The 16908-nt window shown below is 38.5% G+C and overlaps 1 protein-coding gene across 1 annotated transcript; it reads left to right on the forward strand.

Moving 5' to 3' along the window:
- Positions 1–743: 743 nt before the first annotated feature.
- On the forward strand, positions 744–16677 carry GHRHR (growth hormone releasing hormone receptor; the record flags this gene model as incomplete). Its single annotated transcript, XM_084280391.1, has 12 exons — positions 744–843; positions 1377–1484; positions 2731–2831; positions 5117–5214; positions 6835–6967; positions 7724–7877; positions 8861–8921; positions 9652–9721; positions 11151–11242; positions 11965–12094; positions 14285–14326; positions 16555–16677. The coding sequence occupies exons 1-12, from the start codon at positions 771–773 to the stop codon at positions 16675–16677; spliced, it is 1185 nt and encodes a 394-aa protein (XP_084136517.1). The 5' UTR covers positions 744–770.
- Positions 16678–16908: the final 231 nt, after the last annotated feature.

A 16908-nucleotide genomic window follows, 5' to 3' on the forward strand; every position in this document is an offset into this window, starting at 1 on the left:
CTCTGGGTGGAAAAAGACTGAGCCATATGCCAGCCACCTGTTCACCATGCAAGTCTCATCCTGAGTTTATTTTCTGTTGTGTGTTTCTGTGTCTTTGTATCTATATTCACACATTCAGATCACACTGGCAGAGGACAGGACGTAGAGCTAAGATGAGAGTGCCTTGTGGCCCCCTGTCCTAAGGAACCTGCTTTGGCAGGGCGGTTGGACACAATGATCTCTTGAGGTCCCTTCCAATGCTTCCAATTCTGTGGATCTGTGAATCTGTGCAGGTGGGCTCTGCAGCATGTACCACAGTGCTGGGCCCTTCACTGTTACAAAAAAGAGCCCGTCCAAGTGTACTCTGTCTCCTTGAGCCAAGATTTGACAAGGGATAAAGTCAGGGTGAAAATGAATCCTGCATTCAAATCCATGCTCTAGCAAAGAGATCTTTCATTATGAACATAACTAGAGAAATCTTACAGATTTTCTGGTGCAGAACCATAGCTACCATACTCTGGCAACGATACCACCTAAGGATTTGCTCTAATGTAAAGAAGCACAAGTGCCTTTGACCGAGATCAGCTGGGTTCATCTGCTGAAAGCATTGCAACTTATGCAGAGACAGTGGCACCCTTGGACTGCTAAACCCTAAGCTGGTGATCTGTGTTGTGCAAGTGGGTCTGGACTTCATGGCTCTCTCATAAGATCCTACCCAATCACTTCTTCCTAATCTGCTGAAACTCCTCTCCCTGTAGGTTGCTGGGAATGTCCACCCGGAATGTGATTTTATGACAGAGCTGAAGAAGAAGGAGGTTGAATGTCTAAAGGACCAAGAAGAACATGGGAATGCCACACCACCAGGTATACATGTGTGAGGGATGAAAAGAGTGACAAAGCAGTGACACCCTACCAGAGTCAGGACACAGCAAGGTTGCCGCTGTGCATGTTTGAGTGTTTGATTTATTGTCCAGATTCAAATGCAGATAGTCTATCTGAGTAAATCCTTTTGCCCTTTTCCTATTAATTCCCAAACTAGATGAAATCATGGCATCAAGCTTGCTATGTGAGAGTGTGTTGATCTCTAAAAATAAGGTAGCCCCCTAATAATTACTGTCATCTGGTCTTTCTTCCAGCACAGCTCTACATCTCATTCCTATAATACATTTTCATTTATTGAAGTTATTTTATGTCTAAGAACCCACCCAAGTCTAACACAGGGTGTCTAACCAAAGCAAATTAAATAGTCCTCTGGAGGTGTTTATTTCTTACTATGGAATAAAAATGGTGGCTAAACAATTTTTATAAAATATGTAAAGGGTGGGGGGTCAATTTAAAAACAAATATGTTGCTTAAATATAATTATGCTTAAAAATGTATTTCACTTTCTGTCTGAGGTTGCAAGAGAACTTGGGACAAATTACTGTGCTGGCCAGAGGCAAATGCTGGAGAGACTCTCACTTTACCATGCCCAAACATCCTCTTTCACTTTATGAAGGAGTCAGGTGATGTGCTCTCATGATTGTACTCCTATTGTTGTGTTGCATGCTTGGCAAGAGCATTTCTAAAAATGGGGGTTGAAGGCAGAACATTGTGATTTCTTGCTCTCTAGTTAGATCAGAATATTGTTGTGAAGATTTCAGCAGGATCTGAGGGAGCTTAGCAGTTCCTCTCACATCTTAAAGCTTTATCCATAACTGGATATAATCCATAGTCAGTGATGAGGTCTGGGGCCAAAGAACACTGAAATCAATAAAACTCTATCCCAATTTCCATTGGTTTCTGTGGGATTTGGGATCAGCTTGTTGTTTGAGTTTTCTAGAGCTGGTATGGGGGTTGTCTAGGTCAGAACTTAAGCACTGGGCTTTATGAGATTTATGGTCTGATTAGTGTGGGATGAAACAAAAGGCAGAGGAATGAATAAGGTGATTATTCTTTAAGACCGACTTTGGTGATACAAAGCAGAATTTTGTCATTGAAGAAGCATATGAGTTGGGTCAAATGTTAGACTATCCAAACTAAAGCCTTTGTGACTGTTTAGCCTGTTAGACAATATGCCCAGGAACAAACTGCAAGCCAATAAGGAGGAAACGGTCTTCCAGGAATGACCTAGATTTGGCAGTTCCACAAGAAAAAGAAACTGCAAAGCCCAGCCTCTGCCTCACCCAACACATGCTAGTGAAAAAGGAGGGATAAGGAAAATCCTTTTCATCTGGGCAGATTCATTTCCTGCCCCGGGATTCTCTTACTTATCCTTCATCTGACTCATAAATCTTTTTATGGCAACATGCTATCCTCATAGAACAAACTGCTTATTCCGGCCTCTGATCTGTAAACAAAGAGTAAGCCCCAAGGAAGGTGGGAGTGAGAAGGGATACATTAGCAGGGTGAGTGCTGAACAAGGCAAAAGTCTGATGGAGCGGTGTTTCCCATACTTCTTCAGTAGGTTTTCCTCTCTCTGATATGAATTGTTCTTTACTCCTTCTTACCTCTACCTCTGTCACCTCTGTTATCTCACTTGTTCCTATTGCTTATCTCCAGATAAAGTGAGAAGTTTTGTATCTGGCTACCTGTATATACACATGCAAAATAGTTTGTCAACTTTGTGAGAGGCTAATGGAGATGATGCTCTCTACTTGGAATGACCTTCATACCAGCAAGAGATCTCCTTCTTTGTAATTTCTGTCTTATGTGACTTTTCATCAGAAAAAAAAAAAAAAAGAAAAAAATAATAAAGTGCTTCTGTTTCAGCTGGGATAATAAAAAGGAACTGCACAAAGAAAGGCTGGTCTGACCCATTCCCTCCCTACCATATTGCTTGTTCCGTAGAAGATGAGATTCCGCTTGAAGAAGTAAGTTTAATTAAATAAATATGTGCAAGAGGTTTCATAGAATCACAGAGCCCCAGGCAGGCTTGTGTGGGAAGAGACCCCAAAGCCCATCCAGCTCCAACCACTTGTGATGGGCAGGGACACCCTCCACTAGTCCGGGTGCCCAAAGCCCCATCCAACCTGGCCTTGAACCCTGCCAGGCAGCTGCAGCTTCTCCAAGCAGCCTGTGCCAGCGCCTTACCACCCTCCCAGAGAAAAATTTCTTCCTAAGGTTTAATCTAAATCTACTCTGTTTCAGTTTAAAGCCATTACCTCTCATCCTGTTATTACACTCCCAGAGAAAGAGTCCCTCTTCAACTTTCCTGTAGCCCCTTTAGGAACTGACAGGCTCCATTGAGCCTTCTCCAGGCTGATCAAAACCAGCTCCCACAGCATGGAGAGCAAATGTGTCATTCTAACACCACTATTGCAAACTGAGTGATATCTAAGGACAGGAAAGGCTTCTGTTTTCTCATCCTACCTGGCATAAATTATCTAATTCAAGCAGGAAATAAAACCAAACCAAAACAAAAACTGTTTCAAAATCTGCATCTCTGTAATGGAGATCAGAATTTGACATGTTGCTTCACTTAGATTTGCACAAGTGGCAATATTTAGGGCAATATTTAGGGCTTATCTGTACAGAGAAAGAAATACAGCCTGGTTTCTACTGACATGAATATAAACATATGGTGTAGCTATATTGTTTAACTTCCTCTAGCTTCTCTTTCAGAGAAAAGAAGCAAGAGAAAATGCTTTATCATATATTAATGAAAAATATCACAATCATCTTGTAATCAGGTTTTGCTGTCTTGTTGGCTACTGTGGGAAAAAAGTGAGGAGCAACTCAATGGAAAAAAATCTGAAGAAATGTCCACTAACTCTAAACTGATAGAAAGGAGGTAGAAATCACTTTAAGTGATTAAAAATTAGGTTTTTAGTCTAACTCCGGATCTCTATCCTTCCTCTACACAGTCCTAACACTGCACTTTTGTCTTTATTTGTACAAGTTAGGTGAATATTATCCTTTTTTGTCCACTGTAGACACAGGAATTCACGCAGCTTGGATATAGGGTCCTCAGAACTAAATGTTTTGTCCTAGTAAATCAGACCTATTGACCTGCACTTAAGGCAGGTGTAGTGATAGATGCTTTTTCTTGCTGAAGGAAAGTGATAAGATCTCATCTTACAATGAGTTGAATTGACTTCTGGGAGTGCTTGTTTCCCTTCATTAACTATAGAAGAAAGGGAATAAGAAGAAACAGGATTGTGCTAATAATTAAATAGTATTGTTCTGTGGCCAAGCTCTCACACCTCTCCTTTTGCTGTAGACTCAGCTGCTCAAACTTTGGCAGCTAATTTTTAGACACCTAAACTAAATGAAATAAACCCTACCCATTGTCAGCCTATAATGCCTTAAGTGATACTTAAAGATCAAAACAAGTGTCTGCCCTTCTCCACACTGAACTCTAGAAACACTTTGCATAGCTCTGTAGGTTTTAGGATATAAAAACATTGAAGTGGGACCCAAGAGACAGTCTATTTCGGATTGAAAAGAAAGATTTTCAGCCTACAGCTTATACATTCTATTTTCTGCTTCCATTTGTGATAGTTGAAGGCAGATTGTCCTTGCTCAGACGTGATGTCTGATAGAGGTACCATTTAAATTGAAATGGATTTTGATTGACATTCTGTCACAATTAAGTTTGGAAGCAAGAAAAAAGAGGAAAAAAAACAACTCCAGAAAAAAAAAAATCCCACAACCCACCAACACAATAAAAATGGAACAGAAGAATAGGGAATGTGTTGTAAGTAGGGAAGCAGAGCAAAGAAAAGTGGAGAAACATAAGGACAGAATTCTGTATTCATCATGCAGCCAGCTGCCAGCAGTATTGTCCTATCACTGTGGAAAAAAACATGGTATAAAATGTCATGCTTATAAAAATGCATAAGAGTTTTTACAATGCCTTTGTAGAAGATTGGGTTCGTTTTTTATGGGTTTATGAATGAGATGGAAATCATCCTGCTCAGTACCTGTTTCTCCATCAAACTGGGCTGTATCCATGTAGCTGTGGAATTGGTCTTCACAAAAGAAACCTAGAGAAGTGATTTCAGTTGAACTTTGCTGTAGGATTAAAGAAGGGGGAAAAGGTCAATCAGAGGTGTGAACAGTTTGAAAAGACCAAACAACACAAAACTGCCAGAATCAGTAAAGCAGCTGTCATTTGGCTGCAAGTCATGTGACAAATAATTCTCTTCTTTCATAGCAATCCTACTTTTCTACCATAAAGATCATCTACACTGTAGGATACAGTGTATCTATCACCTCACTCATTATTGCTGTGACCGTTCTTATTGCATTCAGGTATGTAAAGTTATCCTCTCACTTCAATTCTTTTAATAGTTCTTCATCAGACATGACAAAGTATTATAGATAGAAATCCAGAAGAGCAAAGATAAAAATTAATGACCATACTTATTTAGCAATATTAAATTGGGGCTAGAAATGAAAAGAAATCAGAGCCAGACATAAGAAGAATCAGAACTGGGAAATAAACCCTCACTGGTAAAAGTCAGCAACTCACTTTGATCCTAAATAACCAGCAGATAAATTTGCTGACTTTTGCTGAAGATATATTTTTATAAACTATGTATACTTGCCTTCTATGGCTTCAGCAAATGTTATATTAATAAGAAGAGTATACTCAAAGAACTTGATTCTGAATCAAAGCTCCTCTGACACTGCATATACTAGTATTGAAACATCACTAAAAACTTATTTTGAAAGTTTGTCTGAATTTGACTACATTTGGTAAGATATCTTTCCTGCTGAGCTATCCAGTGTTAGGCACTTTCAGGTATATATTAGAGAATATAGAGTGTTTGTTATCAGATAGGATTTATTTTATTAAACTTTGTTTATTTCTTGTATTTGTGCAGGACAAAAACAAAAAAAAAAAGAAAAGAAAGAAAAGAGGTTTATTATTATGCTGTGAGAATCAGATTTCCCTGGGGAAAGTTTCTTGACCTCTGCTAGTTCCTAGCTCCTGTCTGGAAGTCAACAGATATGTTTATTGACATCCACTCTGACCTCAGGAAAACAGACCAGCCCAAATAAGGGGAAAGAAAGAAACAATGGACATAAAGAAACTTAGGAATAGGGAGGAAAATGTTATAGTTAACAATGGGGTTGGTTGAGTTCAGTAATAAAATTCTGCACACTCTAAGTGAGATTTAAGATTACGTGACCCTGAGATTACTGGATCTGGAAAGAATTCAACATTTAATGGGGCACTTCTTCTCTAACTAGCTGAAGTCTTCAGCTCCATATGAATATATAAAATCAAAGCTGTGTAATTCCTTTAAAAGTCTGCATTTAATATCAGTCAAAAATTGAAATTAACTGAGCATGAGGATTTGAAGTAGATGTGCCAAATTGTTTTACAGCAATTATCTGCATTTGGTTAATTCAGAAGAGTAACTTTGGTAAATTAAGGGAGAATTCTTCAATTCTGGGTAAGGCTGGCACAAGGATTATGCTGTCTAGAATATTTTGCTGAGTAATCATTATCCTGTTCACTAAGAAAACTGCCTAATTAGTCCAGATCACCCCTGCATCTACGGGGTGGTTTATTCACAGGCAGAATTGTATCAGTGAAGATCATTCTGTAGGTGCAGGTACCAAAATAATGCCAACCAAATGCCTGGCTCAGGTATAGTGAACAAAACCTAAATCTGAGATTCCTGGAGTTTTGCAGACCGGAAACATCAGCAGGGTACCACCTAACAAGCAAGGAAATTAAGATGTGGGCTGTGGGTGAATTGCTTTGCAAGGGAAAGGTTCCTATCTCTGCCTGTCTGCAGAGAGAGCAGAGTGGATGTGGCTGGAAGTACCTAGGATAAAACAAGGAGTATTAAATATTTGAATTACTGCCAGTGTAAGTCATTTAATTACCTCAGAAGGACATTTCTTCTTTTCTTCCAGGAGGCTTCGCTGTCCCAGAAATTATATCCATGTACAACTCTTTTTTACGTTCATCTTAAAAGCTATCGCCATTTTTATTAAGGATGCTGTCCTTTTCCAAGAGGAAGACATTGATCATTGCAACTTCTCTACAGTAAGCACTGTACTGTTAGGATGCATGGCTTCAATTTTCATTGTTCCTTTTTTATTAGGGTTTTTTGGTTTTGGTTTTTTTTTTCCTTTCTGATCTGATAATGAAAATGATATAATTCTGATATTCAGTACATCTTACCTCCACACCTGAGAACTTTGACATTCTGAATGCATCAATTTGTAATCCTTTAGCACTCTAATTCAGATATAGACTTTGCCATAGAAAAAAGTAGTGTCATTACACTTCTATGCTTCTCACATGACACACAAGGCACTAAGTAATCAACTTAGCTTTGGTCCAGCCACAAACATTGGCAACATGGCAAAAGCTTTTGAGCAAAGGTTTATGGGATGATTCTTCTGCATTGCTCATGGCCCAACAAGAATTTGAAACTGAGCCTAAGTAGGAAACTGAAATATGACAGGTCTTTGAACCTACTTTTGTCCAAGGCCTGTGGAGCATCTACTTGTATAAACTACAGTGAAGGCAATGCATTTTTCCAAGAAATCACATGCTTGGGAGACCAAACTATGTTTCCAGCATAGATATATAATCTAAAATACAGTGATTCCAAATTATTATGATGGTTAAATCCTTACTATTCACCATATTCCATTTGAAACTTTCCCTTTAAACATGCGTGTAACTGTAAGATCTTTGTAGGTCTCAGCCACAACCACAGATGCCTTCTGCCTCTGCAAATCAAACACAAGCATGTACAAGTAATGCCAAAATCATGACTTTCGTGTTCCCTAGACTGAATGCAAGATCTCAGTTGTTTTCTGTCACTACTTCATGATGACGAATTTCATGTGGCTGCTGGTAGAGGCTCTTTACCTAAACTGTCTGCTACTCTCATCTCTTTCACATGGAAGGAGGTATTTTTGGTGGCTGGTTCTGTTTGGCTGGGGTAAGTAAAGATTTTACATGAATTTAATAAAAGTTAAGATGTTACAGAAAGCTTTATCCACCCCATTAAGACTACTGGATGTGCAATCTAGTCTGCCTAACTGAAGTGCTTAATCTGAGCACTGACTGCTTTGATTTTATTTTTGCATGCATACTAGCAAGGAGCAATCAAATTTTTTAAGAAGTACAGCATTAAAGTCCCTAAGAAAGAAGTGGAAATTTAAGAACACAGAAAGAGATCCACTCCACTTACCTTTCTCCTCCCCACTGAAAACACAGATTCCTCTAATCAGCTAAACCAATCACCTAAAGAAGGCATGTCTTGCTTTAGTTCATGCAAGAATAATTATATAGTCTTCTGAGAAGGGGTCCACCTGCTATGCCCACATTACTGTTGGCATTACTGTAGTCCAGATATTGCTGCAGCCCATCTTGTGCATCAGGCAATTATGTGAATAAAGGAGCTCTATCCCCTAAACAAAATTGCAGGCATGAGACAGCAACATCCCCACTCCTTTTTTTTTCTTGTAGTCTGCAATAAAGCTAATTGCCCAGACCTTTGTAGTGACTTAGAAATTAGGTGGATCCCCATGTAAAAAATCAAGTTTTAAGCTGGTACCTGCATGTAAATGCAAACTTCATGTGTGTGAATGATGTTCATGTTAGTAAGAGGTTGCAGGTTCAGTCTTATGTGGCACAGCTGTATCATATACAAGGCATGTCCCTTGATATCTTCACTGTGATGCATGATCACCAAAGAGTCAGAGCCTTAACTTGTGTCATTCCATCATGGGTATTAGGATATTTCTTTTCCAGTTTATACCATGAGTCCAAAGCGATTCCTGTTGCATGGAGACGCCACAAAGGGTAATTCCAGTTCTGAAAATGAGTGATCTGTATCATGGCAGCAGAGTTTCAGTGGGCAAGGTTTGGATTAATTGATGAAATCAGAATAACACACTTTTTCTTTGACTTTTTTGACAGGTTTTCCAACACTTTTCACTCTTATATGGATATTAGCAAAATTCTACTTTGAAGACACAGCGTAAGTCACTGCTTCTGACATTATTCTAGATTCTTCATTCATATTTTTAATATAATGATAGGGATAAAAGCTTACATAATTTCAATTACATGGGAAAATAATATTAGGATTTTGTCCACCTGTCCTGACTTCACCAAGTAGATTGGTGCCTGTGGTGGAGTTCTGCATTTCCATTCCAGTAAGGACATAGTGAATGGAGATTACAGGCTCAATTAGAATATACATTATGGCAATGATATTGTAATTATGCAGGGGACCCTTCTCAGGAACTTGAACTTTTCATTTATGCTGCAAGAAAGAAAAAGATTATAATCAGATAAAAACAGTAAGAAAGAAAAATTTTATGACTTTCTCATACAAAATTCCTTTTGATTTTTCTGAAGCCTGGATTACTCACTATTTTACACAGACAAAATGTTTCCTGTCTTAAATAGATCTTTTAAGAAACAAAACCCTATATCTTTGTATCAGTCATGCCATCATCAGTTTAAATCTTTTGTCCATGGCTGTCAATTAACAGACTGAGATGATGATTTCCTGTTGAAAACGGTAGTATAATCTTTAAAGAATGTGCCCTGTTCAAAGCAGAGTTTAAATATTTGGATACATTTGCTATAGCTGCACTTCCAGGAAAATCTCTCTCTTCAGATTTTTACTGACACTGCTGGGTGCTATCTCAACCATAGTGATTAAAGACATGTCGTTTCTAAAATTATTGCTATTTTCTCAGATGCTGGGATATTAATCAAGGCTCTCCCTACTGGTGGTTAATCAAAGGACCTATTATACTTTCTGTTGGGGTAGGTACTTCTAAAGTCTGCCAACAGTAATTAGAAGGGAAAAAAAAAAAGATGTTTAAATTAAAATCTGGCTACTGTTTGCTGAACTGTTGTTTGAAATAAGGAAGTGGAATGCTAGAATTCCTACTGTAAGCCTGCCTATGTTCAATGCAAGCTTAAGAGGCAGAGAACGGTTCTCCTGCCATTACTAAGTATAAATATTTTTAAAAAATAGAAAGACTTCATAGAATTGTTAGTTTAGTTAAAATTAATGGCAGGTGAGAGGTTAAGCCATCTTTATAATATTTGAAAACACAAATTTTATCCTAAATTTTATCCATAAATTTTAATGCAAAGTTTCAAGGGCAATAAGTTTCTGTTCATAGGTGAGAACAATGATAATAGCTCTTGAGCCTGATGTTTACCAAATAAATCTTAAATGATTATCACGTATGACTACTCCCATATGTGATTAAACCCAAACAATGTTTGAGAAAGCAGCTAATGAATGACCTTAGGGCCATCTATTAAAAGCTTAATTTTATTGGAGGACAGATGCATACAAATAAGGCATGTTTAGGCAAACATTGTGAATGAAGAAACTCAAGCTGAATTCCAATGTTTGCCACATTTCAGTAAAGTATTTCCTTCTACCTCCATTATCTTCCCCCCACTAGTTCTCATCTTGATTTCACATTTGAATCAAGAGATTGCAGTGATGATTTTTCTGCTGGAATGTACTAAAGGCATCAATGATGGATAAAATGAGATTCGACTTTCTGGTAAATTGTGGATATTCTTAGGGGAAATTAAGCATTTAACCTCACCTAAAGAAGAGCTGGTATGTAAAGACACACGAAAATCCATAGGGAGAAACTCTTGATTGTGGAAATCTGAGCTGCTTCACAAACATTGGGAATGTTGTGCCAAATTGCAATTGTAGAAAGTCTGATATGCAGGTTAGGATTGACCCTAGCTTTGGAGCTGTGCTAATGCTCCTCAGGTCCGTTTAGAGTCAACAAAGAAATTTTTGGTATGTGATCCATCTGACTTATAATGGATATCTACTTTTGGAGGAGATGACTTGCCTCCAACTCCACCTTAGGCTCTACTGGCTGTACTGGTTGCTCTTCCATTGACTACCAAGGGAGAAAAGAGAGATAGCTCAGATGCAGACATGCCATTGTAGATATTTTTATTTAGTCAGCTGAATTCTACACATAATGTCTAAAGATTTTAGCCAGAATTCAATGCAATAGACATCTTGAATGATGCCAACAGATATGACATTAATAATCTTACACTAGTCTCATTGAAACTGCACAGATTACACAGCAACTGAAGTAAGACCCCACAGATTTTCATTGCAGTGTTTTACATGTGAAAGTAACCTTTCCTTTCCCCACTCCCCCCACCCCTTCCCCCACCCCACCCCAAATATTTTTAACAGGTCAATTTTGTTTTATTTATCAACATCATCAGAATTTTGCTGAAAAAACTAGACCCTAGACAAATCAACTTCAATAACTCTTCTCAGTACAGGTAATGCATGGAATAAATTTTTTAAAAATCAATTATTTTTGTAATAAAAACATGTATCCTCTTTTCTAATATGAGAAACACATGTCCAGTGTCACAGACAGTCTCGGTTTGGCTGATATTAGATTTTAGAAATTCCCTACTTCATCGCATTCCTGAGGAAACTAAAGGATGAGGCTCATCTAACCTAAATAGTGACCATCCAAACATAATGTATTCTGATCAGTTCAGATATCTACCTTCCGATTACAATCAATGCAGAGAGTAGAAAACCATTAACTGAATTCACATTAGATCTCTGATTTAGAGTAGGATAAACTAGTCTCTACAGATGATTTTTCCTGTATGTGAACTGTGAAGGGAGACTGCATATTGCATTCTCTGGATTTACGTATAAATAAATGTCAAATTTTCCATAGCTCTGGTGAGGCTACAATATATTCTATTCCTTTTTGTTTTCCTGAACTGAAATCTCATTCTGTAAGACATGTCAATATATCATAAGAAAAGCCATAGACATGGTATTACAGAATGAGGCAATAAGAAATCCATTTCCAGCTAGTTTCTTAATATGCTTTCTGTCCAGCACTGTAAGAGATACAAACTTCACATGTAGATATTTAGATCTTCTTTTTAACTTCTGTTCATTGCTGTTGCATGTTGCATAACTTAGTCTTTACTCAGGAAAATAATCTTCCCTTACTTCTCCTTGTGTCCTGAGCTAGACGTCTCTCAAGGTCAACTCTGCTTCTAATTCCATTATTTGGAACCCATTATATTGTCTTCAATTTTCTTCCGGAATATACCAGCCTGGGGGTTCGGCTTTACTTGGAGCTCTGCATTGGATCTTTTCAGGTAAAATTACTACAGAGGTTTCAGTTCTTTCTTAGTAAATTTTCTAATTTAATCTGTTGTGTATATGACAGCTAGTATTGCACAAGAAAATCAGTGGATCCTGAAGGTAGTGTCTCCTCACAGAGAATCATAGAACCATAGAATATACTGAGTTGGAAGTGACCCATAAGGATCATCGAGTCCACAGGTCTTTGCTGAGTTAAGGTATCTGAAAATGTGCCCTACATCCTGTCTGGCTGTAGGCTAGACTATATATTTCCAGATTTTACAAATACAAGGCTAAATCTTTCAGATGCATGTGTAAATTGGATGGTGGGTCAAGGTCAAGCGTGGAAAATCATCTTTGCTACAACTGGTTATCTTCATACCTTCCCTGAATTCACTGCCAAGATTAAGCAGATGTGGGCTGACAAATTATCTAGGGGCAATCAAAGCTGTACAAATTCTTTGGCAAAGTATAAATTGATAGACAAGCAAATGAACACACAGTAGTGATTGATGCACATATCAGCCCCATACAGACCACTGCCCTGAGGAATGCTACATGCACTTCCCTCTCACCTAGGCAAAAACTTTGGTGTACTTTGGATCAACACACAGGGTATGGACAGCTTGGGGAGCTTGGTGCCAAGTAGAACAACTACTGAGGATGCTCTGACATACCTTTCAGGTAGCTCTGCTACCTGAGTTCTGAGCAAGGCAGCACCCAGCTCTCCCTTATTTTCTTCCTTTTTCTTGTGCTCCAGAGTCTACAAGAAGGAGTTGTGAGCAATCCTACCAAACTTCAAAAGGGAGTATATCTCCCTCTAAACTACTGCATGAGCTCCACTGAAAATCCAGCAGTTGTGCCGGTTAAATCCTCTTGAGGTTTTAATCCACCGTGTTCATCCTGTCCAATATCTCCTGCCCACCTTAATCCTGGCCCTCCATACTTGGAGCTGGCCTTCAATGAGTTAATTAAGAATGTGAGGAATAAGTAAACAGAATAAAAGGATGAGGTGTCTAGCGTGTATCTGATTGCATAGGGCCATTAATCTCCTAGGATTTTACTGGCTTTACAGTTTAGAATCTTAACAAAAGTATTCAATAGGTCAGAGATTGATGTCACCTGATTTACTGCTAAATCAACAGAAGTTGACTGGAAAGCTGTATGAGATCCATACATGGATCTTCTTATGAAGTCTGTTTTCTTACTGATTTATACTGTATAAAGAATTAGCTCACAGTGTGTTTGGCTGTAGAATTGACTATACTTTTGTAAGCATAACGTGGGAGAACTTCAGTCACCACGTCATCTGTTCTTGTGAATACATTTTGCCTTACTGCACTTCCTTTGGTGCAATGCCACTAACTAGTTCATTATCTGGCCGATCAACTTTTTTGGAGATGCATAAGGAAAATTTAAATGTATAGCAATACTCCAAGTTATAATGATACTCATTGATAAACAGACACCTGGGGGTGTTGGTTGACTGCAGGCTGAATATGAGCCAGCAGTGTGCCCGGGCAGCCAAGAAGGCCAATGGCATCTTGGCTTGTATCAAAAACAGTGTGGCCAGTAGGTCTAGGGAGGAGATTGAGCCCCTGTACTCGGTATTGGTGAGGCCACACCTTGAGTACTGTGTCCAGTTCTGGGCTCCCCACCATAAAAAGGACATTGAGGTCCTTGAGCAAGTCCAGAGAAGGGCAACCAGGCTGGGGAAGGGGCTGGAGGGCAAATCATATGGGGAACTGCTGAGGGAGCTGGGGATGTTCAGCCTGGAGAAGAGGAGGCTGAGGGGAGACCTTACCACTGCCTACAGTTACCTGAAAGGAGGTTGTAGAGAGGTGGGCGATGGTCTCTTCAGCCAGGTGACAGAAGATAGAACAAGGGGAAATGGCCTCAAGCTGTGCCAGGGCAGGTTTAGATTGGATATTAGAAAAAAATTCTTTACTGAAAGAGTTGTCAGGGCCTGGAACAGGCTGCCCAGGGAGGGGGTTCAGTCACCATCCCTGGATGTGTTTAAAAAAAGGGTAGATGAGGTACTTAGGGATATGGTTTAGCATAGGATGGGAATGGTTGGACTTGATGATCTTCAAAGGTCTCTTCCAACCTTGTGATTCTGTAACATCATGAAGGCAGATGGAGCAAGTGGCTTTTGCAAACTGTGTTAACACTCAAATTTATTTTTTAAAACTTTTTTTTCCCAGGGGTTCATTGTAGCAGTTCTGTACTGTTTCCTGAACCAAGAGGTAAGAGTCCTATATCCTTTGCAGTATTGTTTACACTGGCAGATTTATTAAGTTAATAATCAGTTTTGTACAGAATGATAATAAATTCCTAGTTTCTTAAGATTATCTGTTAGCATGGGAATCAATGAATTGCATTTCAATTATCTTCTTGGGAATGAAGCCATCTAGTGGAGAAATGAATTTTTACTACTTTGCTACTCCATCAAGCAGTTTTTTATCCTTTCTGCATATTTTTGTACTATAGCAGGGCTTGGGAAACCCTGGATCTGGATCTGAAAGTACAAGGTGCTGCAGTGATGCAAAGAGAGCTCCAGTTATAAAAACTCTGATTAAATTTAAAAGAATGTCTATTTTTTCTGGTTGTTCTACAAGAAAATATTATTTGCTAGCATTTTTAATAGGCTCATGAAACTTCTCAGTATTTCTACATGTGAATAAATATATTTTTCTTTTTAGAATATGTAATAACTTTACTGTTGACAGGATAGGAATCATTCCCCTTATTTTAGTAACCAAGTCCATTTATATAATCAAGATGTTGTGATAAGGAGGCATCTTAAATTACTTACATAGCTAACATATCAGTTTATCCTCTGTATTTTAGCATGGGTGGAAAACCTGGAATTTCACACTCTTTTCTGACTGTAGAGCAGCTGAGATGGCTAGACTATGACTGGGATTCACTTTCAAACTGTAATAAGAATATACTGCAGCTCCTAAAAAGGGATATCCTCTTGATTCATGCATACCGCCCCACAGGGCATCTCCCAGGATATCAAAGGTGCATTTAGGAGGTGAATACTTCCCCAAATCATTATAGGCAGTGAAACACAGACAGATATTGAAATGACCAAGTACAGTTGTTTGTTAGAGACAGCTGACCCACTATAGACTCCCTGGGCTGTATTAACTAAATAACCATTTCCAAAGGTTGAAGTCTAGGGCTGATTATACTTGTAAACAGTATGTAAGTGTCTATGTGTGTCATGGATTTTTTTTCAGAAATATTTAAAATAAATATGTTAACACTTCATGAGCTTTTGGTTGAGTTTACACCTACGAGTTGTTGGCTGTTCTAATGACGCTTGTACTCAGTTAACACTCCTGTTATTGATAATCCTAATCAATTTTGGTAGTAGACTATAGCTTTATATCTATCATGACATCCCAGACAAACAGCAATTGAATTTTGAATATTTCTTCCTATTAAACATCTGGGAAGTCACATATCTGAGAAGAATCAGATGTGTAAGAAGGTTTTGGTGGCTGGTCAGGATCCACTGTATGTTTCTGTGAGGAGGCCAATGCATGGCAACAACAGGAAGCAAATGTCTCCTGACCACTGATAGCCTTCACCCTTAAATAGCTAAGTAGTATTGTTTCTCAGCCACAAATTGTTGAGTCCTGATTAAGAAGTATCTCAATATCTTAAGAAAAATTTTGCTGTAGATTATACTTTTATAGAAACAGATAGAAACAAGACAAAATCCCTTAATAACTGAGGAAAAGCCAGCAATGAAAAGATGTTTAATTGTGTAGGCAATATTGATGAGACTATTACTGGAATAAATTTTCAAAGGAATATTTAAAAATTAAAAAATTGAAAAGGCATAAGAAACCATCTGAACAAGAGATTAGGGCTGGAGAAAATGTTTCACTGTGCTAGAGACCTCAGTCTTTTTTTTTTTTCTTAGAAAATTGAGGTAACTTGACTATGCCTGAATATATTAAAGTATAACTACTTGATGGGAGAAAGTTACTTAGTGCTCACAGACTTTCTACTTCAGTAAAGCAGATTGAGAATCACCAGGTAGAAATACAAACCAGGAAAATAAAAAATGGAAGGGCAGCTTTTTCATTTATTAAACTATGGGACAACTCTAACAACAGTCTTCGATTGTTGGGCCCACTGTCACAAACTAGGAAAGGACTCACAAAAAGTGTGTCGTTGCTTCTTTAAAGGAGCATGGGGTTTGTTTACTCTTTTCAACATAGGACACCAACTATGAGATATCCACTTTAGACATTTTCATCAGTGCAGAGGTAAAATGTTCTCTGGAGCATCCTACTTCTCACTGTCAGCTAGAAAGTGAGGCCAGAGGAACTAACTTGACTGAGATGTCTAAATTTTGCCCTTCTCTAGCCATCATTTCTATCTTGCTTTTTTCCCACCAGTCTACTCCCAAGCAGTACTTGACCACAAAATAGCCTTCTCCTTTCTTTTTGAGGTACAAACGGAAATTGGCCGGAGGTGGCACGGTAAGAGATATGGACTCATGCCAGTGTGGAGGAGGACAAGATGGACTGTGCCATCTAGTTCTGGAGTAAAAATGACTACATCTGTGTGCTAAAGATGGCCTCAGGATCTGGACTAATCACATATAAAAGCCTGATTAGGTAAAAAAGCAAACAACAAGCAAACCAAATGCCCACCAAATGCAATGATCAAGGTTTATACTGGGCAAATTGGAGGAGGATCCACTTCTGCAGTAGTTCTGCCTATCTGACTTCTGCATGACCAGCATTGCAGAGACATACTAAACACTGACTGGATAATCAAAATAGCCCTCTCATTTATATAC

The sequence above is a fragment of the Gallinula chloropus genome (genome assembly GCF_964237585.1).
Source record: "Gallinula chloropus genome assembly, chromosome: 2".
NCBI lineage: Eukaryota > Metazoa > Chordata > Aves > Gruiformes > Rallidae > Gallinula > Gallinula chloropus.